Source organism: Staurois parvus, unplaced genomic scaffold, assembly GCF_062004578.1.
Source record: "Staurois parvus isolate SC_StPar_1 unplaced genomic scaffold, SC_StPar_1.0 ptg000122l, whole genome shotgun sequence".
Taxonomy (NCBI): domain Eukaryota; kingdom Metazoa; phylum Chordata; class Amphibia; order Anura; family Ranidae; genus Staurois; species Staurois parvus.
Window position 1 is genome coordinate 4,566,654 of NW_028317918.1, and position 26,758 is coordinate 4,593,411.

The 26,758-nt window shown below is 39.0% G+C and overlaps 1 protein-coding gene across 1 annotated transcript in view; it reads left to right on the forward strand.

The window, feature by feature from the left end:
• The window catches only part of FAT4 (FAT atypical cadherin 4), a 373,279-nt gene that overhangs the window by 268,271 nt on the left and 78,250 nt on the right, over positions 1-26,758 (forward strand). The window contains exons 6-7 of the mRNA XM_089672185.1: positions 140-314; positions 25,685-25,865. Coding sequence (XP_089528311.1) covers positions 140-314; positions 25,685-25,865 — 356 coding nt within the window. The remainder of the gene's footprint in view (positions 1-139; positions 315-25,684; positions 25,866-26,758) is intronic.

Genomic DNA, 26,758 nt, shown 5'->3' on the forward strand with positions numbered 1-26,758 from the left:
ATAACCACATTTTTAATAGTGTTTTAATCAGCACTGGTAATGAAATTATTAAGAACCAAATACTTGCCTAAAAACTAAACAGAAAATCACGTTATGAATGAACTTGGGAAATAAGTATTCTATATCTTCACTCCTTTAGGTTGTGGCTAGAGATGATGATCAGGGCCTTAACAGCAAATTGATATATGCACTAGCTTCTGGCAATGAAGAGCGGGCATTCAGGTTGTCATCAAACGGGCAGCTTAGCATAGTAAAAAGTCTGGACCGAGAGGTGAAAGAGCAGTATATTTTACTAATCACAGCAGTGGATTCAGGTATGTTTTCTCATGTATTTTTATATTGCACGTTGTGATTTCCCAAATAGTTTATTGCCTATCGTATTTTGGTCATGTGTTTTAATTCTCCTTTAAGGAACTATAAATGTTTGAGAATCAGGTTTAAAGGTTTATTACCTCCAGTCTATGGAACAGATTTTTATTTCAGCTTCTTAAATGCTTTAGGGCCATGTCAGAAGGGTAATTCTGCCATTGGTGACACATCACTAAAATAGGCAGCTATACACCATGGTGACACTGTACTACTTGTGGGGGGTGATGAAGATTTTTTTTTTTACACTGATTGCTTTTACACCCATAAATCATTTCTCCTTCTCTCTAGCTGCATTCTTGCAGCCATTGAGAACTACTGTGTGAGCTGTGATTGGTCACAGCTTGTCACATGGTACAAGGCTGTTGTGACTAGCCTTGTATCATGTGACCTCTGTGATCATTCACAGATTTCACATGTAGTAAGCAATGATTTCAGAAGTGACATCTTGCTTACTACTCTGCATGTGATCACTGATTGGCCAATCAGTAATCACATGATCAGGACCTCTCACAGAGGTCCCGTCCGATGATCGGTGTTCCACTGTGTCCGGAGGACACAGCGGACACCGGATCGCGGTGCAGCACGCTCCCAGGGAGCGCGCACAAGCAGGGTGCGGGGAGGCTATTTATAAACGGCCACCCGACCCTGCACAGCCACCGTGTGGCCGTTTATATACATGGGCCGGACGGGAGGCGGTGAAGTGGTCTATTAGTGATGTTAAGTTGTTGTCAGCGCCAGGATTTCTTGTGCTACATCAGCCTTAGTCACCGGTCACACCACTGTGATTTGAAATTGCGCGATTTGTGTGCAATTTCAGGTACAGTTTCTGAAGACTTTATTGCTACTTCTGAAGATTTTCAATGATTTCTTGCAATTTGCAGTGCAATTTCAATTGTATTATATTTATGTGAAATCACAACAAAACTGCAGAAAAAGTAATGCAAGAACTACTTTAGAAATCATGCTGCAGCAAATCATACATGTTAATACACTGACATTCACATTCATTAGATGCAATTTCAGGTGCGATTTCAATTCCCAAATTGCATCGGTAAGACGGGGCACTTAGTCTTTCAATCTGCTCCAGCTGTAGTGGCTCCAGCTTCTTTATACAGCTTTCCATTTTAACAAAGAATATATACCTTGTGAAAATTTAGCAATATATATTTATTTATATTATTAGAATCTTTGAGGTTTCGTAAGGTGCATTCATATTAACCTTTCCAAGTGGAACACAAGCTAAACACGTAGCTGAAGCACATACAGTAAATGTGAACTAGTTCATTTTCCAAACTACTTTCCAAAGTCTGGTGCTGTTGAGCATACTCCTTGCCTCCAAAATGCTCAATTGGCTATGGATGAACATATGCTGCTTCCTTCCTCTGCCTTCTGCATGAATCCTATCTGACAACTTTTCCTGACACAGGAGAAAAGTGGTGACAGGGGAGTGAGCTCCAGAAGATTGGCAGCCTCAGCTCTGTTCCTGTGTGATGTGTAAAGGGGTGTGTTTCCCTTTCATCCAACCAGCTCTCAGAGTTCTCCTCACTGAGCTCTGCAGAGTGTAACTTCAGCTCTCCTCCCCATTTTTTCTGAACTTTCACAAGGCTGTATAAAGTCTGGACAGATGTAGAGAAGTGAAAACTGCAGATAGACAGGTCAGAGGCGTCCCTAGGGTTGGTGTCACCTGGTGCGGTAACACTTGGTGACACCCCCTCTGATGATGCCCGCAGAATGGATCGGATCTGTGGATTGAGCATAATGGAGCGGAGTCCAACCCATTATGCTCCCCAATCCGCAGATCCGATCCATCCTGCAGGGATCGTCGGCTTTCTTTACAACTTACCTTTTCTTGGAGCGGGTCCGGTGTCACCCCGTGCGGTAGGTGTCACCCGGTGCGGGGAGGCACCTACCTCGGGATGCCACTGAGACAGGTACATCTTATATAGGAGGATTTGGTTCCCCTCTGTGTATCTTTAGAGGCCAGTCACTTCATTGGATATATGTAAGGTTTACAACCACTTTAACTGGTGGATTAAAAGTTTCTGCCAGAAAAATTAAAGACTGTCCTGGGCTCTTTTATCAGAAGCCCTAGCATGTTTTTCAGAACATCATGGGTGCACTCTGTAATAATAATTTGCAAAATAAAGATTTCATACAAATAATGAAAAAAGATATACAAAATCAGTTTGGAAACTCGTGAGCTTTCAAAATATTATGATACAGTTGACCAAAGCCATTATAGTTTCCCTTTAAAGTGGAGTTTTGTTTTATTTAGCTGGAAGAATTTTATTAAGAACATATGGCTGTTTTTTAATAACAAATCTGTTCAGATAGTATCATTCATAGTGTTGAAATGTTGAGAAGTGTGTCAGTCTTACTCAGGTTCCAATGAATGATGTCACTATTATTTCATGGCACGTCTATTTATTGTTGACTCACAGTTTTGTATGTGTCTTATAAGAATGCTGATAATATATTCTAGAAAAATTACACAGACAGTTAAGGAAAAATAATATGCAAATATCATTCCAACCAGTGACGGGATGTCTGTGATAAAGTATCATACAATTCCGTTTAAATTTGCGTGTGTGGCTGTGTAAAACAAAATCTGCCTCGTCTGTCTCCTGAGGCAGATTACTGTTAGCTGTCCTTAATCCACCTCTTGTGTAAGTGATAAATGCTGCGCTTGGAAGCACATACAAATAAGGATTCGTGCTTGAGCTATTAATGTTGTTCTGTATTAACATAATCAATTCATGATCATTGCTTTTCATTTTTGTTTTGGAGTTTACTCATTGTTGTAAATATCAGGCTTTCATTTGTTTTTGTTTGTTGGCTTTGGCAATAACAAACATTTAAATTTGCTTTCAAGAACTCAGCTTTCAATCTTTGGAACATGCATATGGGCACTGAAAACTGAACTCCAGCTATTACCCATCCCCCCAAAAATTGCAGTGCATATAAGTAAATTACATTATAAAATAACCACATGAACGATCCAGATAGTCCAATTGTTACATCTTGGAGTTAAGGTTTACATGTAGGAAATGATCTGTAGTGACGTCCTTGCATAAAAATCTTTATGTGTGTGGTGCACACTGTCCACCATACAACACCCACTGTATGAACTCACCACATTGTAGAACCTCTCCCTCAGAAGAAGGGATAAATCGGATTAACCCACAGTTGGATCCCTTACTGTCTAGTTGACCCATCTATGAGGCTTAAAGCAGAAGGCTTTGCGGAGTCCATGATATTGATATGCTCCTTTTGACTTCTCTGGTTAGAGTCAAAATTGCTTTGGTAAATCATACTTATCCTTGGTGGTGGTATCACCTCAGTGTCTCCTTGGAGTTATTGGTGTTGGATTATTTAATGCCTTTCATCCACAGAGATTTATTTGGTTTACAAGGTGGGCTCACATTTGGATTCACATTTGTTTGGACTTTTGAATTTTATGTATATTTGATTCATGGTTTTTCACGTTAGTCCATTAGCGCAACAGATATCTTTTTGTTATTCATGAACTGTCACGTATATCTCATAGTATGTTCATGTTCTTAAACGTTTTTCACTTTCTATTTTTATCATTGTATATTCACATAAGCGTATTTAGGTTTTTTGGGACTATTTGTATCGCTCGTGTGTTTTTTTTATAATACTCAACTACTTAACTTAATCTGTGGTGACGTGATACTTCAGGTCCTCAGTCATCTATTTTCATCCCTGTAAAGAGTTCTTTCTTTGTGTGTCCATGTCAGTCCCTGGGTAATGTGAACATTGATTATTGGCTGGTCAGCAGCAGGGTCCTCTCACAAAAAGGTGACTGGCTGCTGCTGACACAGACGTCAGCACTGGATCCACTATTCAGCACACACAGAAGGGACACAAACATAGGTAAGTAAGGAGAAAATTCTCAAGATATTTTATTAAAGGCTAAGTCATCTTTGGAACATGTTATATCTTACGCCCGTATTTAGGGTGTAACATGTAACATGTTCCTGCCCCCCGGGTGCTCCCCTCTCTGTGACAGCAGGCGGGGGTTCCTCTTAGCCACTGTCACATTTAAAATCAGCTTGGCTTTGTAGGGCTGCACCCACACAACCACATCATTTATTTGCAGTGATCTGTGAATGAATAAACTACAAGTCCTGTCTGCCTGGCAGACAGCTTGTAGTGCTCAGTGGAGTACAAACAAGTTGATCAGTGCACTTGCAGTCCATTCACACATCTTCCATCTTTCTAAATGAAAGCCCATACAGAGGTACAGGCAGAAAGCTGGAGGATGTGTCTGCAGGAGCCTGACATTGCACCCAAGATCCACTGGTCGCAGGTGCAATGCTTTGCAGGATCCTGTGGGGAAAAATAATTGTTGCATATTTTTTCCTGAAAAAAATATGTATTTAGAATTTTTCCTGCAAAGGTGAACTTAGCCTTTAAAGAAAAACTTTGTGAATGAGTTAGAGATGGGATGGAAGGGCTCAAAGCCTTTTTATCAAAAGTGCCCCTCCTTCATCCTACACATGCGTGCCGATTACCCATTCATTCTTCAGTGCCTATGGCTCCCTACAGCAGTCTTATGGAGCACAACTCTCCTCAAAGGAGTAAATAGGGTCATAGAATACACGTGCAGGATGAAAAATACTTGGCAGAACCACTTTCAGAAGAGGGCAGTACAACTTTGGATAGGACCTTACAGTGACGTTCCCTGAAACGTGGACAGGGAAAAGTATTAGACCAGGTAAGCTAGACTCAGGGGTGTGGGGGCAACACCTTAAAGGACAATTTGTCATTTATATATATTTTGACAAGGGACATTCTCAGGTGGTAGCTCTGTGTCAGAAATTCACTGTACAATACTGTCTTTTTGAGATATTACTGGTTCCACATGTATTTTCATGTTGGATATTAATGGAAAATAGCTTTATTTCAGCAGTAAAAGCACAGAAACAAAGTCCTGATTACTTTAGCAAATACAGCAGTCCATATAGTAGGCTTTTGCTCAGCCTGAAAAAAATCAGTTTGGTAGGTGAAACCTCTACATATTCTTGCACAGTAAACAGTCTGTCTGTTCACCCTCCACAGCATTTCTATAATGAGCCAGGTATGCTGACAGATGGACTTGTGGATTGAAAGGGCCAGGCTGCAGACCCACCCAGACTCCTTCACAGCCTGGACTCCAGGCCCCGCCTCAGTGGGAGTGACCTATTTTTCTCAACAGCCTTCCCTGGAACCCACAACGGCCAAAATCCACATTCTAGACAACAAATATGTCTCAGCTAACAGCTTGTCTGCCATTTTAGCCTAGTTATATCACTAACTTATAACTTTAAGGCTAATTCACACAGTGGGGTTTATTTACTAAAGCTGGAGAATGCAAAATCAGGTGCACTAGTGCATAAAAACCAATCAGCTTTCAGGTTTTATTGCCAAAGCTTAATTGAACAAGCTGAGGTTCGACACTGATTGGCTACCATGCACAGCTGCACCAGATTCTGACTGAACCAAATTTAGTAAATCTGCCCCCATTGTGTGGTGAGAGACATTTTATTGCATTGGAAAATGCCTATCAACGCAAGGACACACAGAAAACAGTTGTTTCCTGTGTGTCCCATTCACACTGCAATGCAGCCTGGAGCTGCACTGCAACATGCTATGCTAAAATGCAGACATGCTGAATTTTTCTGCAGCACACTGTACAGATATGCATGGCAATGTACAGCAGCACAGCTTATCACATTGCTGTACAGTGCCATGAATGATGTGTACATTTTGTACACTTCAAATAAAGTTTGCCACCCCCCCCCCCCCCAAAGGAAACTGTGTGATGTGCTGGAGAAAGATGGGCAGCTTAAAGATGTATTGCAATATATGTGAACTAAAAATCCCCATTTATTTATTGCAATGTTTGCTACAGAAGGTAAATAATAAGGGATCCTCCTGCGCTCATGGGAATAATTGACAAAATACAGCTGCTGTCACTTAGCTGATACCAATAAGTGCAAAATAAAATTAAAAATTAGTGAAGCGCTTGTATCACATGAATACAATCATGTATCTCCATATAGTGTAATTATAAATCAAAGTGACCACTATATATAATAAATGTGTGTTGACTCCCTCTAGTGAAAAGAAAAAATAGTGTCAACCAAAATAGCTAAATAACACACATTAGGAAACTAAATATATAGTGCATAAATCAAATATAATGAACAGAATATATATACGTGAAAACAGAATATTGGCCACATACAATGGTGTCTAAATTATACATAAATGATATATGCCATAGGTGAACAAGACAATATCAAAGGTGAAAAAAATATTCCATGCATGTGACTGTGCTTTAAGCTGGAACACACACGTGATCTCCACTTCTAAGTGCAAGTACTCTCCTTCAAATGGCAGCAATGCCTGCTCACCTCCCTTCCTCGACCCACACAGGGCCTCAAAGCAGTTACCACCTCAGTGGTGTATTCCTCTGGCAGACTCCTTATTCCTCCTCCTCTCTTATGCAACTCATAAAAAGACAAGAAAGCCTTCCATAGTGTAGTAAATTTAATAGACAAAGTTAAAAATTACAAAGTTTTCCACTCACATGCTCCTTTCCATAAAAAAGCGTTTTTCCCAGCCTGTGGGTAGATATGCATGCACCTGGGGGAATCCAATATGGCCACTGTGTCCGGACATACGTCACCAGGAAGTAGACAAACCGACGCGTAGCGTCACGTGCGTCGTGACTTATATGTTTAAATATAGACTTATATGTTTAAAACTAACACCTGTTTTGTTGTTACAGGGAACAGCCCTGTCGTCTTTGCTCTACTTTTTATAAATAGATGTATTATAGGTACTTTTGTTTGTGTTCTGGCACAAATTCTCTAAAATAGAGTAATATTTATAATTTGGATTCAGTTAAATTTTTTTATAAACGGCCTTTGGACTCTGCATCCAAGTTGTGTATTGAAACAGTAGACCCTGACTATATGCAGGTTTCCAGATGTGCAGTTCAATAATGATGCAACCAATAAATAAATGGATGTTGATGGGTGGAATGCAAGTGATTTCCCTATAGAAAATGTTCAAAGAGTTAAAGACATTAATGAACAAAGCGGCCTTACCAGTACTATTCCTGTCACGTCGCCAGAACCTAATATTTACCTATCTCTCTGTGTCTCTGGCAGATGGAGGAAGAGAGAAGTATTTTCTCATTGGCTTACTCACAAAGCAAGGTACAGCTATACAAAACAATGATTTATACATTTGCACGCTGCAACAGTCCCATAAAAACTCTTTCACACAGGCGCCCGTTGCTTTTCTGGCAAACACGCACAGTAGAATGATAGGCTAGTATCTGCAATCTGAAGGCTGTCACGGTTTCATAACATTTCCCATAGAGATTTAAGTACAGGCCACTTGAGTGAATTTGCACATTATAATAAAATTCCCTGGGAGAAAAATTATTACTTGGATCTTGTGTACATTTTCTAGTGAGGGGATTAAATGCTACAAAGTAGAATTCAAAGGACAAAACCGAGTGTGACCTACAGTATAACCAAAATGAAAAATTTTAGTGCACATTGGGCTGGATTCACACAGGAACGACAGCTGTCGGAGAGCTTTACCTGTCCAGCAGCTGTCTGCTCCTGCACTAGGGGGCAGTATAGTGTGCAATTCAGTGCATCACACTAAGGACTCATGTACACTGCAGCTGATAAACTCACGTTTAGGAGCTGTTCAGCATTTTTTTCAGCAGCCCCTGAACTGGCCCTAATGTTTTCACATCTTCGATTACAGTCGTTTACAGGCATTTCAGTTTACAGTTGTTGCGTCAAATCGCAAATTAGTGTTTGCATTTGAAAAATGTTTTTAATTCTTCCAGTTCCCAATGCTGTCCAGAGCCTTTTTTCATCATGAAAAAATGAATGCAAAGCGTTTTCAAGGTACTCAAGTGGACAAAACACTGACCAATTCACACCTCAGACCTCTCCTACCCTTGGAAACAAAAGATATGTTAATGACCATTCACACCTCAAATTCCTCATGAGGACCCTCTGCCAGGTGGCCTTAATGACTTGACTCACTCCCCAAGACACCTTTCACACCCTTGGAAACAAAAGAAATGTTAATGAGCAACTCACTCCTAAGCTAATCTCACCACATACTGCTCTCTCTGCTTCTGCTCTCTGTATTTCTCTGAAACAGCCTGAAATAGTTAATAATTTACCACTTTTCAATGCATTCTGGGCATTTGGGAGGTTCTCCTGTGCTTATCTTTAACCTCCCTGGTGGTATGATTATTTCAGATTTTTGGTGCTGAAAGCGGTACCATTATTTTGCATGGAAATTTGGCGTTTTATATTGTAGGCCTGTAATTCTTAGGAATAAGTCACTGAAATCTGTCCGAACACGAGTCTAGTAAACATTCCGGATATGATAAAACTTGAAACACAAAATCATAAATTATTATTTAATAAATAATCATAAAAAATAATAATATAATAATAATACATTTAATTCAATAATATAATCAAACCAAAAACACTGAAATTTTAAATATAGCGCCAAGTTCGCACATCGCTGAGCAAAGTCGCAAAATTGTTTTCAGTGTCTGATGACGAATTTCCCCACGAATCATTATCACTCAATTCTGCAAGTGGTTCTGATTTACTATCGCTGTTCTCTAGCCGGTCTAAAACCGCTTTTGACCTAAAGGGACGCTTTTTGGACGCCATGGACGTTTCTTAGTTTCCAGGCAATAAGAACAATAAAAATGCAGGCAGGGCACAGGACAAAGCAGTAGGGACAAAATGTATGTGAAATGCTTTGATACAGTAATGTTATACTATGTGATTTTAGTGATTTTAGTGAATTTCACTTTTTGTCATTTTAAAATTACCCGCTGTTCTGTCCCCCGTACGTCCCGACGTCGCAGGGGACGGAACCCGGAAGACAAATGCCGGCATCCGCCGGATTACATTGCCGAAGACACTGCAGGAGGGACATCGCGGGAGCAAAAAACAAAGTAAGAGAAGAAAAGATCCCGGAGCAGCACCGCATGGTAAGCCCGAGTGTAGCTCGGGGTTACCGCTTGTGGTGCTGAAACTTTACCCCGAGCTACACTCGGGAATACCGCCAGGGAGGTTAAAAAACGCTTCTAAACGCAATGGCGCATAAACGCGTTATGCAAACGCAGATAAACAGACGTTTTTTAACCTACGTTTTGCAGCAGTCAGTTTCCATCTTTCAGAAGTGTCCCGTGTACATGGGGCCTAAGAATTCTGGATTAACCCTCTGTAGACTGAACACACCTTCTGTAGCAAAATAAAATTAAAAATTAGTGAAGCGCTTGTATCACATGAATACAATCATGTATCTCCATATAGTGTAATTATAAATCAAAGTGACCACTATATATAATAAATGTGTGTTGACTCCCTCTAGTGAAAAGAAAAAATAGTGTCAACCAAAATAGCTAAATAACACACATTAGGAAACTAAATATATAGTGCATAAATCAAATATAATGAACAGAATATATATACGTGAAAACAGAATATTGGCCACATACAATGGTGTCTAAATTATACATAAATGATATATGCCATAGGTGAACAAGACAATATCAAAGGTGAAAAAAATATTCCATGCATGTGACTGTGCTTTAAGCTGGAACACACACGTGATCTCCACTTCTAAGTGCAAGTACTCTCCTTCAAATGGCAGCAATGCCTGCTCACCTCCCTTCCTCGACCCACACAGGGCCTCAAAGCAGTTACCACCTCAGTGGTGTATTCCTCTGGCAGACTCCTTATTCCTCCTCCTCTCTTATGCAACTCATAAAAAGACAAGAAAGCCTTCCATAGTGTAGTAAATTTAATAGGCAAAGTTAAAAATTACAAAGTTTTCCACTCACATGCTCCTTTCCATAAAAAAGCGTTTTTCCCAGCCTGTGGGTAGATATGCATGCACCTGGGGGAATCCAATATGGCCACTGTGTCCGGACATACGTCACCAGGAAGTAGACAAACCGACGCGTAGCGTCACGTGCGTCGTGACTTCATCAGGACTTCAAATAGCTTTGGCCCTACTTCTCCTCTAATGGTTTTTCTTTTTGTTTCAGAAGCTGGTTAAAAATGGTTACAGTTGTTGAAAAACTCATGTAGTAAGGTCTGCATAATATGCTTGAAGCAGGGATGGGGTTTTTGTCTGGGGGACAACTGAGCACTCCATGGAAAACCTGAGAGCATATGTAATGTTTTCCAGCAAATGCAGTGTTGCTAATAATTAAGGAGCCTTGTAAACTCCCCTTAGATCAAAGTTCTGTAAAGGGGTCATGTTCGCTGTATCTACAATTATTTGATGTTTCTTAGGGCTCGTTCACACTAGGCTGTTTTGCCAACGCTTGCCAAACGCCCCTATAGCGTTTGGCAAGCATTGGTCCGGTGTTTGCGGAGCGTTTTTAACGCTCGGCAAACGCTCCGCAAACACTGCATGCGCGGTTTAGCGGCGGTTGCTAGGCGTTTGCCGAGCGTTAATAACGCCCCACAAACGCCTATAATGCATTTGAGTGGTGTTACCGCTCCGCAAACACCCCGCAACCGCGTCGCAACCGCACTGCAAACGCCGGCTGGGCGTTTGCGGAGCGGCACCATAGACGAGAATAGGAGGCTTCAAAGCCTCCTGACTCGACCAGAGGCGTCCGTTTTGCCGCGACGCAACGCGACGCGACGCAAACGCTCCTGTTAGAACAGCACCATGTGCTGTAATGTGCAGAATTGGCAGAGGCGTTTGGGAAGCGGTAAAAACGCTTCCCAAACGCCTCTCTGCCGCCTGCACACAAGGCTAGTGTGAACGTAGCCTTATTCAAGAGGTTTACTCAAAGCTTTCTTCACTCTGTTGTACACCATGTATTTTTGTCATCTTCACGTATCTATCGAAAAAGAAAACAACAAATTACCAACATAATATTACAATAAAGTAGAAATAAACTGAACAGAAATAGCTTGTTTTAAAGTTTTAAAGGCATTTTTTTAATAGCAAACATGACATACCTGCTCTGTGCAATGGTTTTGCACACAGCAACCCTAAACCTCCTCTTCTTGGGTTCTCCGCCAGTGCTCCTGGACCCTCCCTTCTGCCTAGCACCCCCAGAGCAAGTCATTTGCTATGGGGCACCCATGCAGGTTCACTCCTAAACTGCTGCTCTGCGTGTCCATTCACACACAGAGCCTTAGCTTGGCCCCGCCCCCTCTATGCTCATGTGATTGACAGCATCGGGAGCCAATGGTTCCCGTTGCTGTCTCAGCCAATGAGGAGGGAGAGTCCCTGGAGAGCTTAGGCTCTCCTGTACAGCGTTGGATTGCAATGGGACTCAGGTAAGGATTAGGGGGTGCTGCTGCACACAGAACATTTTTTACCTTCATGCATAGAATAAGGTCCAGATAAAAAAAAACCTTGAGCCTTTACAACAACTTTAAATCTATTAGCCTTTCATTGCCACTTGATGCTATCCTTACCTGGCATGGCTCCACCGCCAAAAGGTGATACTCTGCTCTTCTGGTTTGCACTCATACTTTGCTCTACTGCTCCCTAAAGAACAGCGTATTAAGAAGCCAAATGCCACGCATAAAAATATGTATCCTCATTTGGGATTTTCACTTGCCTCATGGTTGAAAGAGCCCTTCTTATTAAAGGCTTTTTAATACAAATTAAATAGTTATAGCCTTGAATGGTTCCCGTACATGTCCCATTCCCTATCAAATAGGGTTTCTTAAACTTAGGTGATAATAGGAAATCTTATGGGGAAGCTAAATATCTTTTCCTTTCAAAATTCATCTGGACCAATGGGCGATTGACCAATGGGATTCCAGATTTTTTGTAACCATTTCTTTTTATCCACAATACATAATCGACCACAATATACACTCTTGGTTTAGCTGATTACCTGTATTTGTACTTATGACCAAATCATCTGTTGGTCTGCAGACTAGCTACTAAGATTTAGTTGTGTTGTACATCCTTTTTGTGCGGCATATAGCTAACCTTACCATCACATGTTACTTCATCCTGTTAGTCGGTTTATTGGCTCTGGTGCCATTACTGTTACTTAGTAAACCAGGGACATCATCCAAAATGCATGTATAGAAGCATTTAATCTGTAGCATGTAATTTTCACATAGCATTCATCAGTCAGAAGGATCACATTGCATATGCATTTATTGAGGGAATAGTAGGCTTTACTTTTTCCTGTGGATGTAATTTTAGATTGTTTACATTGCTACTTTGGGTTAAATTATGGGGCATTCAAGAAAAGCACAGTAAAACAAACACACTTGTAAAATATCAAATATTTTTCTCTACCAAATTTGCCAATTTAAAATGAAATTTGGTATCCTCCCATGTCATTATACAAAACATATGGGTATAATTTTATTGATGCAGGATGATCTCAGGAAAGTGGTAACACCAACAAATTGATTGAAAATGTGAAGTAAGGACACTAATGAAACAGTTCAAGCCCGGAGCAGCTGTGTATCTCAATCATTGGTGCAATCCTTTAAGTTGCTGAACCTCTTTTACTGTAGTAGAGAGAGCTGTTCACAAATTACCTCCTGCAGGACATGCTTAAATCTTAAACTCCATGCTCATATCTTTTAGCTATGCTCATGGGAGCCCCATTTAATGCAGTCCCTGGCAGGCAAATCAAACAAAAGAAAAGCCACATGATAAAAGTGTGAAAATAATTCACTTATTAGTAAGACATAAAGTTACAGCTCATCCTCAGGACAGCTCCCGGAGGAACCAATTTTAGTTCATTGCTTTAGTGAAAGCAGTGAAATACTATCCAGATTTCTAACACTACATCAACTTTTTCAGTTTTATATAAATACCTATGGAGTCATTTTCACTATAACTTCTTGCAGGAATGCTGTATATTTCTCTTAAGTGTGTGTGCAGCCTTTATGCAGGGTGAACTAGTCAAGAAACAATATGAGAATAGTCTTTTAAAAGCTGAAACCAAGGAAGACATAAAAAATGCTTATGAATACAGCTATGTATTCATAAAAAATAAAAAAAAATATTTTTAAATGCCTCATAAATTTAAGTTGATATTACACTTTTGTATTGCCTAGTACACATGATGAGAAAATCAGACAAATTATTGTTCGTAGTTTTTTGCATGCTACTCTCATATCAAATACGAGAGTGCTAATAAACATATGAAAATTCTTGTTTTCATGTTTCAGATCGTGTGTAATCTTTGTCACTCAAAATATGTACTGATTAAAAAAAAATAATTTGTTCTGTTATCTTCTGAAAAAAATGTTCATGCTTGTCCCTTTGAAAAATTTTGCATGAACCATCGTGATCGGCTCATGAAAGCTATGTACTAAGGAACAGATTTTGACAACCACTCCGAAAGATTTTGTTTCGTCTAATATTATCATTGTGTGTACTAGGCATAAGCTGACAGGAGGACAGAGCAGAATAAGCAGGAGGATGAGTTCCTCACTCTTATGCGCCTTCATTATTTAGTTTTAGGCTGGGGAGGTGGTAACCAGAACTACATAAATGCAGTGGTTAGGTGACCAATCTGGCTTTGATATCCAGCAGCGATGAGTAAGTTTCAGGACTAGATGAATTAATTTGTCAATCCTTTGGCAAATAAAACAGATATGGTTTAAATATTTTCTGGGTTCATAGTCAACAAGTCCAATGCCTTCTGCCCAGATGCTGCTGGACCTTTGACAACTGACAGGTGTTTCTAGCCATGGACAGATTCTCTTTAAAATGTCCCTTTTGAGATTAAACAAAATATATTGCTAAAAGTTCCCTGCAGGAAAAGAGCTCTCATACTCACCTCTCTCTATGTGTACCTCCCCATCCAATCAGGCCCTACAGCCTCTGTGACTTTTTGGGATTCAACACTCCCAGAGTCTGTGGATCCCTGTGTTTCCTGCCATGTCCCACTTGTAACCTGACTGGGATTCTTTAAAATTCAAGTCTAATCTGCTTATAGTTTGCCTTAACTGCTTCTTCCCCTCCCCGCCACTTTATTAATAAGATTTTAAAATACAACTCTTTCATCTTTATATCATGCATTATTATGGACATAGTGATATCCTTGCTGGGTTTCTGTGCTGCTTTATACAATACAGGTAAACCAGTGCTGTTGGAAGGTGCTGGCAGGATTCTCTACATAGCTTCTTGAAACATTACAGTGCCCTCAAGAGCCCTTAGCCCCAATGCAAACGGTGGGTTGGTTCTTCTTCTGAGTTATTCAAATAATAAAAATGCATTGATAGGTGGATGTATGTCTGAAGGATTGGTCGTTCTAAGGCAAGCCGCATTTCCATGCAGACTGCCCTAAGTAATGCCCACATGTCATACAGAGCCTCCAAGATCGAAAGAACTGAAATCCAATGAAAGGAGTTAGCCATGGACATCAAGGCTGGAAGTTAAGGGCTAAATGACTTGCTGTAGCTTCTAATGCAAACTGTGTGAAATGTCACAGTGTGAATGACATCAGGGTAAGAGATTTCAGTACATGAGAGGAAGACTAAAGGGAAGGCTTGAGTTTGGCTTTAACACTAATAACTTAGATATGAAGTTAATATAACCAACTAAAACAACCTTTCTTTAAAACTCTTTGTATATGAGGCCTGTAACTACAAAAGAGGTCAGCTATGCCTGTGAAAGATCCTCTTATTTTGCTTTTGCTTGGACATGATTGGATTATGGATATCAGCAGAGCTTCCCCCCATTTACTAACCTCTGGAGCACGTGCCCTTTTGCCATTAGTAAGTCAAACCCTATGGGGTTAATTTACTACAACTGGAGAGTGCACAATCTGGTTCAGCTCTGCATAGAAACCAATCAGATTCCAGTTTTATTTTTCAAAATTTAATTGAACAAGCTGAAGTTAGAAGCTGATTGGCTACCATGCACAGCTGCACCAGATTGTGCACTCTCCAGTTTTAGTAAATCAATCCCTTGCACATGGGTGACTGAGCCTATACATTGCCAGTGTATTTCCTCTGTTTGGGCAGCCAAGGTGCAGTGTACAGCCACTCATTGGCATGAATGCTTGAGTGCTGCAATGCTGTCAGTGGTGCGGTGGTGCTATTATAAACACAAGTATTGCGTATGGGCGTATGCAAAAAAATAAAAAAAAAGTGGAGGATGAGGAAACACTGTTGCTTTTTTCACATCTATAAACAAAATATACTGTAGAAAAATTTATCATTTTTAAAAACTGTTTACATTCTGGTGTTAAGAAACAAAAAAGATTTTCAGCTGTAATCAGTCTCAGCTTTGGTAGAGACTGATGCGTCCTAATCATCTCTTAAAAGTGTCTAGATCAGCTTATGCTATTAAGGAAATTAGCAAACATGTTAGTGATTAGGAGACTCAAGGCATCAAAATATTAATGAGCTCATGTATGCTGTTGTATTGTTTGGACCAAGATCAGAGCAGATGCTTTCCTTAATTGAATTAGCACACATTGCTAATAATTATTACTGTATTTATAAAATACAGTCTTGTATATTTTAATATTTATGTGTAGTCAGCCTACACTAACAATTTTAGTGGCCATTTTATTATTTGAAATAATAAAAATATTTATGTACTTTTGTCAATATGGAGATATGAGATTGTTATACTTTTGTGGTTTTGAAGGCTATTCCTTAAGTAGATCCAATTAAGGCAAATGAGGATGCTATCAAATATACTTTATCTGACTGGCCTCAAACCCACAGACAATAAAAGCCTAAGTATATGTGCAAGATTAAAATCATACTGATAAATGACAGCAATATAACAACCTAATTTAAGTCAGACAGTCCTAGAGTTATTTGGCATGCCTCATGCCTACTGCTTCAGTGAGCTTGTGATACTAACTGAATAGATTAGGCTTATTAACCAAAACTGTTGTCTAAAGCTTGTTTAGAACTGTTATTCCTCAATTAAACCAGACTCCCACTAGATAGCAATTAGCATATAATTATTTCGTTTTCTCAGTTAATAAGCACATTTTTGCATTTGATTATTTTTAAGTTATTTTGTAAATGTGTCATTACACCCCCATGGACAACCATGGATTGAAACGTAATGATGATTAGCAGTTTAATTTGGATTATTTAGCATTTTCTGCACAAAGCTTCATTAATAATTCAACCCAAAATAAAGAAGAAAGAATAAATGTTTTGGGTACTGCTCCGACAGTGCTCTACATGGAAAACCAATCCTTCTCAGTGTAAAAAAAGAAAACAGTAAGCAGTGCGCCTTTTTAGACAGCTAATATAAGGGCAGGGGTAAGTAGGGGAGTTCTGAAATTTCACCATAAAATCAGTAATGAGGAAAGTAAAATTAAAGGATAAGTTCAGCTTTTAACAAAAAATAATGAACTCAAATATTTTGGCAGGTAAAAAAAAATGTGCATTTACTATATTTTGTTTTGGGAGGCTAGAAAGCATTGCACCAGCAATCAGGAGCTCGCTGGCACCATACAGGACTCCTGCAGACCTGTCAATGCATCTGTGTTCTCGTACCTTGTATGGGCAAGCATATACACTTTGACAGGAAGAATCAATGAACTAACTAGAGTGCTCAACAGAGCCGTGATAGTTCATTGAGAATTACAAGGCGATGGAACTTGTAATTTTCCCATTCACAGAATACTGTGCATGAGTGACGCAACTGGGCGGGCAGAGCCCCTCACGGCCACGTTTTTAAAAATTGTGACAGCTAGCAAGCGGAGAAGATCTCCTTCTAGCTGTCACAACAGGGATGAATAAATACCAATAAATAAGTTAAAATTAAAAAAAGGAAAAAGCATTAACTCAAAGAACATTAATCTTCCCTTAATACACTCATCCCCCCCAGATCCTTTGTTTTTTTTCCCCCCAAGCATATTTTACCCAAGCAGCTCCATAGGTGAAATTTCACCAATAGCCAAATGTCGGTAATTTAACCATTTGCCACCCGCCCTATGGCCGAATGGTGGGCGGCAAATGTCATCAGTGTTCCGGGTGGATGCCATATGGCGTCCTCCCGCACATGCGCAGATTGCTTTCCTGCAGAGCGGCACAGCGGCGCGATCTGTCACCGGCCGTGTACCTCGGACATGGCCGATGACAGATCTGAGTATCGGCCCCGTTGCCGGTACCATGTGACCTGCTGTGACCAATCACAGCAGGTCACATGACAGTTGTATACAGTGGATGGCTTCATTCATGCCATCCATTGTATACTACTGTCTAGCTGTGAATGGTCAAAGCTAATCACATGTACATGTCATGTGATTAGCTGTGGCCAAATCACAGCTAAGCACAAAAAAACCAAAAACAAAAAAAACCCTGAATGAATCCATGTCATTCAGGTAAATGCTTGCTTATAGCAAAGTAATTCTTTGCTATTAGCAAATTGTGTAAAAAAACAAAAAAAAATACTGATCACTTCCCCAAAGTAGTACAATGTTACTATGGTAACATTGTACTACTTTGGTCATAGTGACATATGAAAAAAAAATCTTAAAAAAAGAAACAAAATTTAATACAAAATTAAAAATAATAAAATTTAAAAAAAATTTTTAAAAAGATATATAATTTTTTTTTTTCATACTGTCACCAGTCAGTGTCCCTGATCACTGCCATGCCAGTTATATGATGACGCTGTACTGCACTGGTGACAATATGTAAAAAAAAAATAGTGAAACTAATTTTGTACATTTTTAAATTTCCCGAAAAATTATGAGAAAAAAAATACAACTTCAAAAAACTTGCCATGCCTCTTATGAAGTACATCGGACTGTCTACTTTGCAAGAAGCGGTCATTTGGGGGATATCTGTACTGTTCTGACATTTTTGGACCTCAAGAAATTAGATTGGCTGTCAGTACTTCAGGATTGATCAATATTCAGATCTATACCATAGTTTGTGAACTCTATAACTTTCCTACAAACTAAAAAATACATCCTAATTTGGGTTATTTTCACCAAAGACATGTAGCAGAATACATCTCGGCCTAAATTTATGAAGAACAATTATTTATTTGCAAACTTTTATAACAGAAACCAAGAAAAACTTTTTTTTTTCAAAATTTTTGGTCTTTTTTTTGTTAATTTAGCAAACAATAAAAACTCCAGTGGTGATTAAATACCACCAAAAGAAAGCTCTAGTTGTGTGAAGAAAATGATAAAATTTTAGTTTGGGTACAGTGTTGTATGACCGCGCAATTGTCATTCAAAGTGTGAGAGCGCTGAAACCTGAAAACTGACCTGGGCAGGAAGGTGTAAAATTGCCCGGTATTGAATTGGTTAACATTGAAATTACTTCTGTCATCCCTAATGAGGGTGCAGAAGTTCATCAAGTTATTCCAGAGCAAACAGAAATACTAATATCATCAACAAGAGAAACAAAGCAACAGCAGTAATTCTCTGCAGTACTGCTAAAGCATAAACAACGAGTAAATAATGCAGTATAGTACTATTTTAATATTTTCACAAAAATAGATTAGTCTCAATTCACTAAGGCCAGCCATAGATGGCTCACATCTCAGCCAGTTCAGCAGGAACTGATCGGGATTCACACCTTGTATGGGCAGGCTGAATGTTCCAAGTTGATTGATCGATCAGCTTAGGTACAACCAGCCTGCTAGATCTTATATGCAATTATCGCTAGCGGCTGCTATAGCCACTAGCATAATCACTGGCTTACAATGACTCGGCAAGGGGGATTCCCCTGTCAACACTGTCTGTGTTGATGGGGGAATCGAGTGAATTTCTTTCCTGCAACCCATGGTCATGTCATCATTATTACATGACAGGCTCAAGTCACAAAAGCTTAATGCAAGCAATCTTTCCCTTAAAGTGGATGTAAACTAATTTACAAAAATCTCAGAGGGGAATTTATCAGCACTGGAGCAGCTATGCATGGCAGCCAATCAGCTTCTATATTTCATTTTTAAAGTTTAACTGAACAAACTGAAGAAAGAAGTTGATTGGTTGCTATGCACAGCTGCTTCAGGTTCTTCCTGCTCCAATTTTGATAATCTCCCTCTAGAGCAGGGGTGTCCAAACTTTATTCAAAGAGGGCCAGATTGGATGAAGTGAACATGGTGGAGGGCCGAACATTTTTCCGAACATTCTTTGAACCATTACAATTAAATGCAAATAAATTATTTTATGCCAAGTTAATTGCAAACGACATACTTTTCATTTCATAACATTAATATCAACTGACAGCTGAGTTTTCACAATGTATTGAAAATAAATTTAAAAAAAACTTACCTGCACTAATGTGAAGGGTGGAAAAGGTAGCTGGAGCTGAAGTCTCTGCTCGGCAGCCGGGAGGGGAAGAGAAACACACTTCACGCTGGAAGCCCGGCCCTGACGTCACCGCCCTCTGTCGCTCCCAGCGAGGCGCAGTCACGCATGCGCACTGCTCTCAAGCAGAAGACTGTCTGCCACAGAAGGGAGGGCCGTGCGACAGCCGCATTTACACAGACCAGGGAGAACGCGCCGCAGTCAGGCATGCGCACTGCCCTCTGCTCTCAAGCAGAAGACTGTCTGCCATAGAAGGGAGGGCCGTGGGAGGGCCACATTACACAGAGCAGGGAGGGCTGTTGGAGGGCCGTATTAAACCGACCCCCGGGCCGTAAATGGCCCGCGGGCCGGACTTTGGACATGCCTGCTCTAGAGTATCTTTATTAAAAAATAATGTATAATCTTTTAAAACCACAACCTTCATAACGAATACATATTCAGAGAACATGAATATCCATGTTCAGATACCTCTTGTTAAATTGTGACAAATGTTCTGCTGTTGTCTCTATTTGGAATCCTGCTCTGACATGCAGCTGCTACTGGATTACATGTATGTAAAATTTGCCTTGTGAATATGTCTGCATTCAAGCAAGCATAACAAATTATACCCATAATGTTTGTAATATGTGTTTAATAATATCATTGTTGCCTTTTGCCAGGTGATTGTAATATTCCCTAACACTCAATTAAAAGAAAAAAAACTTAAAGCGATATTAAAGGCTCCTTTAAAAAAAAAAGACATAAAACAAACATGTCAAACTTACCTGCTCTATCATGTTATAATAATGAAATCTTTCACAGGGATTTAATTGTAAATGTACTATTTTGTATCTATTGAAACTCTTAGTTGAAAAAATGTACAAATGTTGGTGAACCTGTATTTATCCTTAGATAATTATAGTGGTTTGATTTATTTAATGATGCCTTGTATGCCATTTGGTTCTAGGTAGTGCATCAGCTGTATTTACAGGCATTTTATATTGTTACTGATTAGAGATTGTACATACAGACACAATAGCTCTCTTCCTCATCATACAGATTATTGTCAAGGGATACCTTAGGAAAGGCTTACTGGTGGTCCACTGGTAAATGATTAAAAACCCAGTCCTCAGGAGTAGCTGCTATTGCAGTAAAATCCTAGATTCTGGGAAACGAGCCTGACCAAGAAAAATAGAATCTCTCACCGCAAATATGATATTGGTATTACACAGAGACTACATAGCTAAACATTTACCGACTCTTTCTTCTACTGTAGTCTGGTGATTTCACCTAACAATTATTCCACTGCTTATATGTCACCACATGTGCTCAAATTTGTTATTTGTTTGGAATTTAATCTGAATGCAACAAAATGTGAAAAGTAACAGTAAAAATGGTGAACACAAATCAGCAACACAATTGTTGGAATTCAGAACTGAGGACTAAGCGGAGAGGTTATTCTTCATTGTTATCTCAGTCTTCCTCTTAAAATGAACATAGACTTAGATGGTCTTATGCTTCGAACAGTGCAAGACAAGTCAGCTGTGAAAATTGTAGCATCTGCAGCAGGCACTTTGCATCTGGACTTGTGCCTAAGTCTACTTTATAATGTATTCTGCAGCACTCTGTGTGTTCTTGCCCCCGATGACATGACCAATGTAATCCAATGATCAGAAGCAGAAATGTTTGGGATATACCTTTGAAAATGCAACCAGTGTCAGCCTCTTGCCAATGCTTGTACTGCACCACTAAGGCTGGGTATAGATTATGCAATTTTATTTCCTTCAACCACAGGTTGAAGGAAAGAAAATTGCTCAATTCCCCCATCAACCCTGATTGTGAAAGGTTTCCCCACCATCAGAATACAATGAAGGCAGCTATAGTGTATTTCATTAAAAAAAAACCTGACAGGTTGTACTGAAGTCAATCTATAAATCGACTTCCGTACAACCAGCCTGCCCATAGAAAGGTTGAAATCTGCTGAATCTGCTGAATTTCAATCTGTCTATGGCTGGCTTTAGAGAAGTCATCAATCTGGGGGTGGGGAGATAACAGCAGTGCATTCTGTATTATAACAGATGAAGTGGTGCCACCCTTCTGGCTGTTCTATGTGATGGAGTTGTGTAAATATTAATGGACAGGAATGAAAATAGTTTGGTAGGTAAAAAAGCTCCATTATATGTATTTCTTTTTGTAATAAGACGTTTGCCTGGTGCCCAGCTTTTAAATTAAACACAATAATTATTTTTATTTTTTTTTTACTTTTAAATACAAATTTGAATTATGATCATATTTAAAATTTAATAAGAGAATTTAAATTTTAGTAAAATAAGCTACAACTAGCAACAGGGACAGACATGTAAAAAAAAGGACTGCTTATACATTCCACACCTTCTGTCGTAATTGTTGAAATTAGGAAGCAATCTCAATTTTCTTTTCCTTTTAAACTTTATTGCTGCTGACAAATGCAACATTGCCAGTGGATGGTACATATTTAATTTTAAAAGCACAAACACTCAGCAACTTTTTTTTTTCAAATTCAAGAACACTTCTTGTCATTTCCAAAAAAAGCACTTACTGGCTACGTGACAAAATACTGTAAAATGAGTCACACTAACAGGTTTTACATTTGAAAAGCATGCTAATTAGTAGTGTGGAATTTTTTTAATTTGTTTTTTTTTCTACATGGACTTTTTTGTAATATATATATATATATATATATATATATATATATATATATATAGTAGTGTTTAATTTTCAACTAAATTTTGTTCTTACAAAAGTTAAATAAAATATACAGATGCTAACTTTTAGATGAAGTACTGCATATGTCAATGTACACACAGTTGCTAGTAATCAAACTAAATACCTACACTTATTTAATAAAGTAGCACCAAGAATGATGATGATTTATGGTTATTCATAGCAAGCAATTACATTTCAGCTGTTATCTTTAGATAATTCAGAACAGCAAAAGATAGTTGATTTCTTGTTGCCATGTTATTATTGTTATTATCATATTATTAAAATGTTTCTTCCATGCAAAGTAAAAGATATAGCTTGATGGTAATATAGTTTACGCCAGCCTTTTTCAACCAAGATGCTCAGGCACCCTATGGTGCCTTCAGGCATGGCAAAATGCCTAAAAATGGCCCCAAAATTGTACACAAGCCAGAGGGTGGATACACAAAGCCATATGTTTTCATTGTGCAGCATTACTACCTTCCAGAGCCCAACATCCTAACAACCAATGACATCATCGGGTGATAAGGAGGACCTCAGGGACCTGCACAGCATCCTTGTTTGCCCCTCCTATGCCCACTTTGTCTGCACTGGGGTCATGTTAACAAAAAGAGGGGGAGAAACTGAGGGAGATGAGAAACACTGGAATACTTGTCAGTACCAGTGCACAAAGGTGGAGGAATAAATCACCTTGAATGTTGGGTGTCCTACCTGTGTGGATGCAGCTGTGACATGTAAAACTATTAGTTTAATTTTTCACATTTCAGAATGGGGTGCCTCAAGATTGCACATAATTTTAAAGGGTGTCTTGACCCCTAAAAAATTGGAAAAATACTTTTAAGCAAAAAAAAAAAAACAATTTTTTTACAGTGACAAGTACATACAATTGTAAATTAGGAAAAGAAGTCCGACCTGAACATGCTGTTTAGAACAGCCTTTCTCAACCCTTTTAATGTGGAGTTTTAACTGTTGAAATAACTTTCAGGTCTCAGGGAACTCCTGACAAATAATTACTTTACCTACAACTCACAGTATATTAGCATGGTGGTTATTGAAGAATGCTTCTTACTTAGGTGGTAAATGGGAAAAATGCCCTCCTTACAGATATAGTATCTTAAAGGATCATTGATGTTAGTGGGTACTTATATGAGAGGCAGGAACTGATTGTTGCTTAAAGAACAACCTTTAGAAAAACCCTAGGCTTACACAGAACCCTGGTTAAGAAAGGCTGATTTTCAATAACCCTGATTTTGGTCAAGATACAACTACCAGTTGTATAAAGTGAACATATGTGAATCATTTCCATGCCTGAAAGCAACCATACCTTTTTACCTAAACTGTGTGTAAATTTATTATGGATTAAAAGATCTTGCATTTTGTTTCTATTTATTAATATCATGACACCTTTCCATATTACGGATATGTAAAAAATGTTTGTTGATTTTTTTTTATATCTCCTGTTTTCCTGACACAAAGATATGCATTGATGTAGGCCTGACTTACTAAAGTGTGTAGTGATGTGAACACTAACATCCAATCATGCAGGTGAATTAATAGAAAAAACTTGCCTCACTTCAATTCACACTAGAAATCAGCCTCAATTTCTGAAAGTATGTTGCAACTTGAACTTCAGTGAAGTAAGCTGATGTTAACTTTACTGCGCTTTGCCCATAGAAAAGAAAAAGGTTTGCTTAAATGATCTCCCCTCCTTAGCAGAACAATCCCTCATTTCCTTAACCGCAATACTCTTTTTTTTGGCCACTGGGATCAAAAAATTACTTGGTACTTCCATGTAATATGTCCCCCTTAGTGCATACAACAGCACACATTTTTGGTGAATGGCTCTACTGTCACATGGGGACATGAGACAAACTTAAGTCTTTTGTAAGCTTCAACTAGAGCAACTCAAATCTTACACAAATTTTGTTTTCTTGTCATTTCGAATGAAATTGTGTTCTGCAAGGGCAACACACAATTCTTTAAACATCCAGTCATGCAACTTTTCTTTAAGCTTTTTTCTTTGATTGTATGAGTGAAGTAAATATTGGTTCACTTCAGCTGACTTCCAGAGTAAATACATAAATAACCAGCCATACTGGGTTCAAGATAGTCTTGTAAAATGCTTAATTATCTGAACTTTCTTTTTCATTAATGCATGCTGTGCAGTTTATTTGTGATTTTCATGATGCAGAAGTGAAAACAATAGTACAGATTAAATGCTTGTCATGCATGTCTCTAAATTGCCATTGTTGCGAAACTATTCCCTCTGGGAACTATTTCTACTACTGACAGCATTAATGTGACAGTATTCCCTGCACTGACACCATGAATGGGGCACAACTTCTCCCACTGACACCAATGATGGGACATTATTCCTTCCACTGAGACCAATGATTGGGCAATATTCATTCTACAAATACCCTCATTGGGGATTGTTTGCTCTCAATGATACCAATTATGAGCACAATTTCTTCTACATACACCAACAATAGGGCAATATTCATCTCACTGACACCAATGACAGGACACTATTCCTCCCACTGAAACCAGCGATGAGTCACAAATCCTCCCACTAACACTAATGATATGGTATTAGTCCTCCCACTAAACTGATGATTGGACAATGATTCTCCCACTGATAGCAACAATAGCACACTATTCCTTTCACTGACACCAATGATTGGGAATTATTTTTGCTCCCAGTGATCACTATCCCTGAGGCATTGTTTACTCCTGCTGACCACAATCTGGCCCCCATAAAGGCCAAAGTGTGCTGGCCCTTTGTTTCAAAAGTTTGAGGACCCCAGCATCATTATTCTTATTTTAAGCTGGGCATACATGAGTCAGTTGTTTTTTTTTTGAAGCAGTGGGCTGATTGAAAATACCCTGAATGGATTCCCCCATCTACACAATCGAGTTGGATGGAGAAATACTCTCTGCTGTGTTATTCTATTCAGACAGCAGAGACTTCTCCACTGTCAGAATGAATTGATCAGCACTGCAGCCAGTTAGCTGCAGCACCGATCGAACAAAAATGTATCAGCAAGCTCATTTGTAAAAAGTCGATCATTACATCAGCTTCTGATAAATGGGAAAGGCCATAGATTAATCAAAATTCGACCCATCCCCATCTGAACCAGATGAATTGTGATCCATCTTTGGCCAGCTTTAGTACAGAGTACAGAGCAATTATAAGAGCTGTTTTTAACACAGGCTTACAAACAGCACAATAAATTAACTTTTTTTTCACTTTGTTGATTATAGGGTCTCCGGCTCTTACAGGAACTGGTACTATTACAGTAAATGTAGATGATATCAACGACAATAAACCAGCATTTGCCTTAAACCAGCATTTTATAAGTATCTCAGAAGATGCACCTACTGGAACAGATGTATTACTGCTCAATTGCTCAGATCCTGATGCTGGCCTGAATGGTGTTGTTCGGTAAGCTTAGTAATGTGATTATATTTTTCTAGTCTCATTCTATTAGAAGATATTCTTTTCATCCTTCGACTGCGAACAACTTTCTTTTGTCAGCACCACTCTCCTTCATGTGACAATTCATAATTTAATGTGTTTGGCACTACTATATTCATCAAACATAGTAATGAGGATGTTAAGTCACACTGACAAGCCAAGTGCTACCTACTGAGTGCATGGACAACTCAAAACAACCCTATAGTACTCATTAATTAAGTCTTGTGTGTTAGCAGGGGTTACTACATAGGGAGTTCTCTAGTTTAAAAAAAAAAAACAGAGTATGTTGTGTGCTAGGTTTGGTACAAATGTATAAAGCCTTAAAGTGAAACTCTCAGCACAGAGATAAAAACTTTTTTTAAAAAAATCAGTTTCACCTGCCAAAGTATTTGTTGTTGTGTTCAGTAACTCTTGTGACCCACCCTGCCATTATGTAATTATGTATAGGATGTAGAAGGGTAACACTAATGTAACCAGCTTTTCAGACTACTTGTGTCAGTTCCGCACCACAAGCATGCTCTTTGTACTGTAAATGAGCATGAGCACACTGCTCTTGCCTGCCCTCTTCCTTGTAAGTCAGCTATTTATAAGTCTACTAAAAGGCCTTCTACTTCAGCCCCAACCATCTGAATATATGTTAGAATGACAGCAATAGTTACATAGTTACATAGTCTGGCTAAAAAAAGACAAAAGTCCATCCAGTTCAAACATTAAACAAAAAAAGTTATAATCCCATACCCACAGTTGATCCAGAGGAAGGCAAAAAAAAACAGCAAAGTATGATCCAATTTGCTCCTGCAGAGAAAAAAAATCCTTCCTGATCCCCAAGAGGCAATCGGATATTCCCTGGATCAACTTTA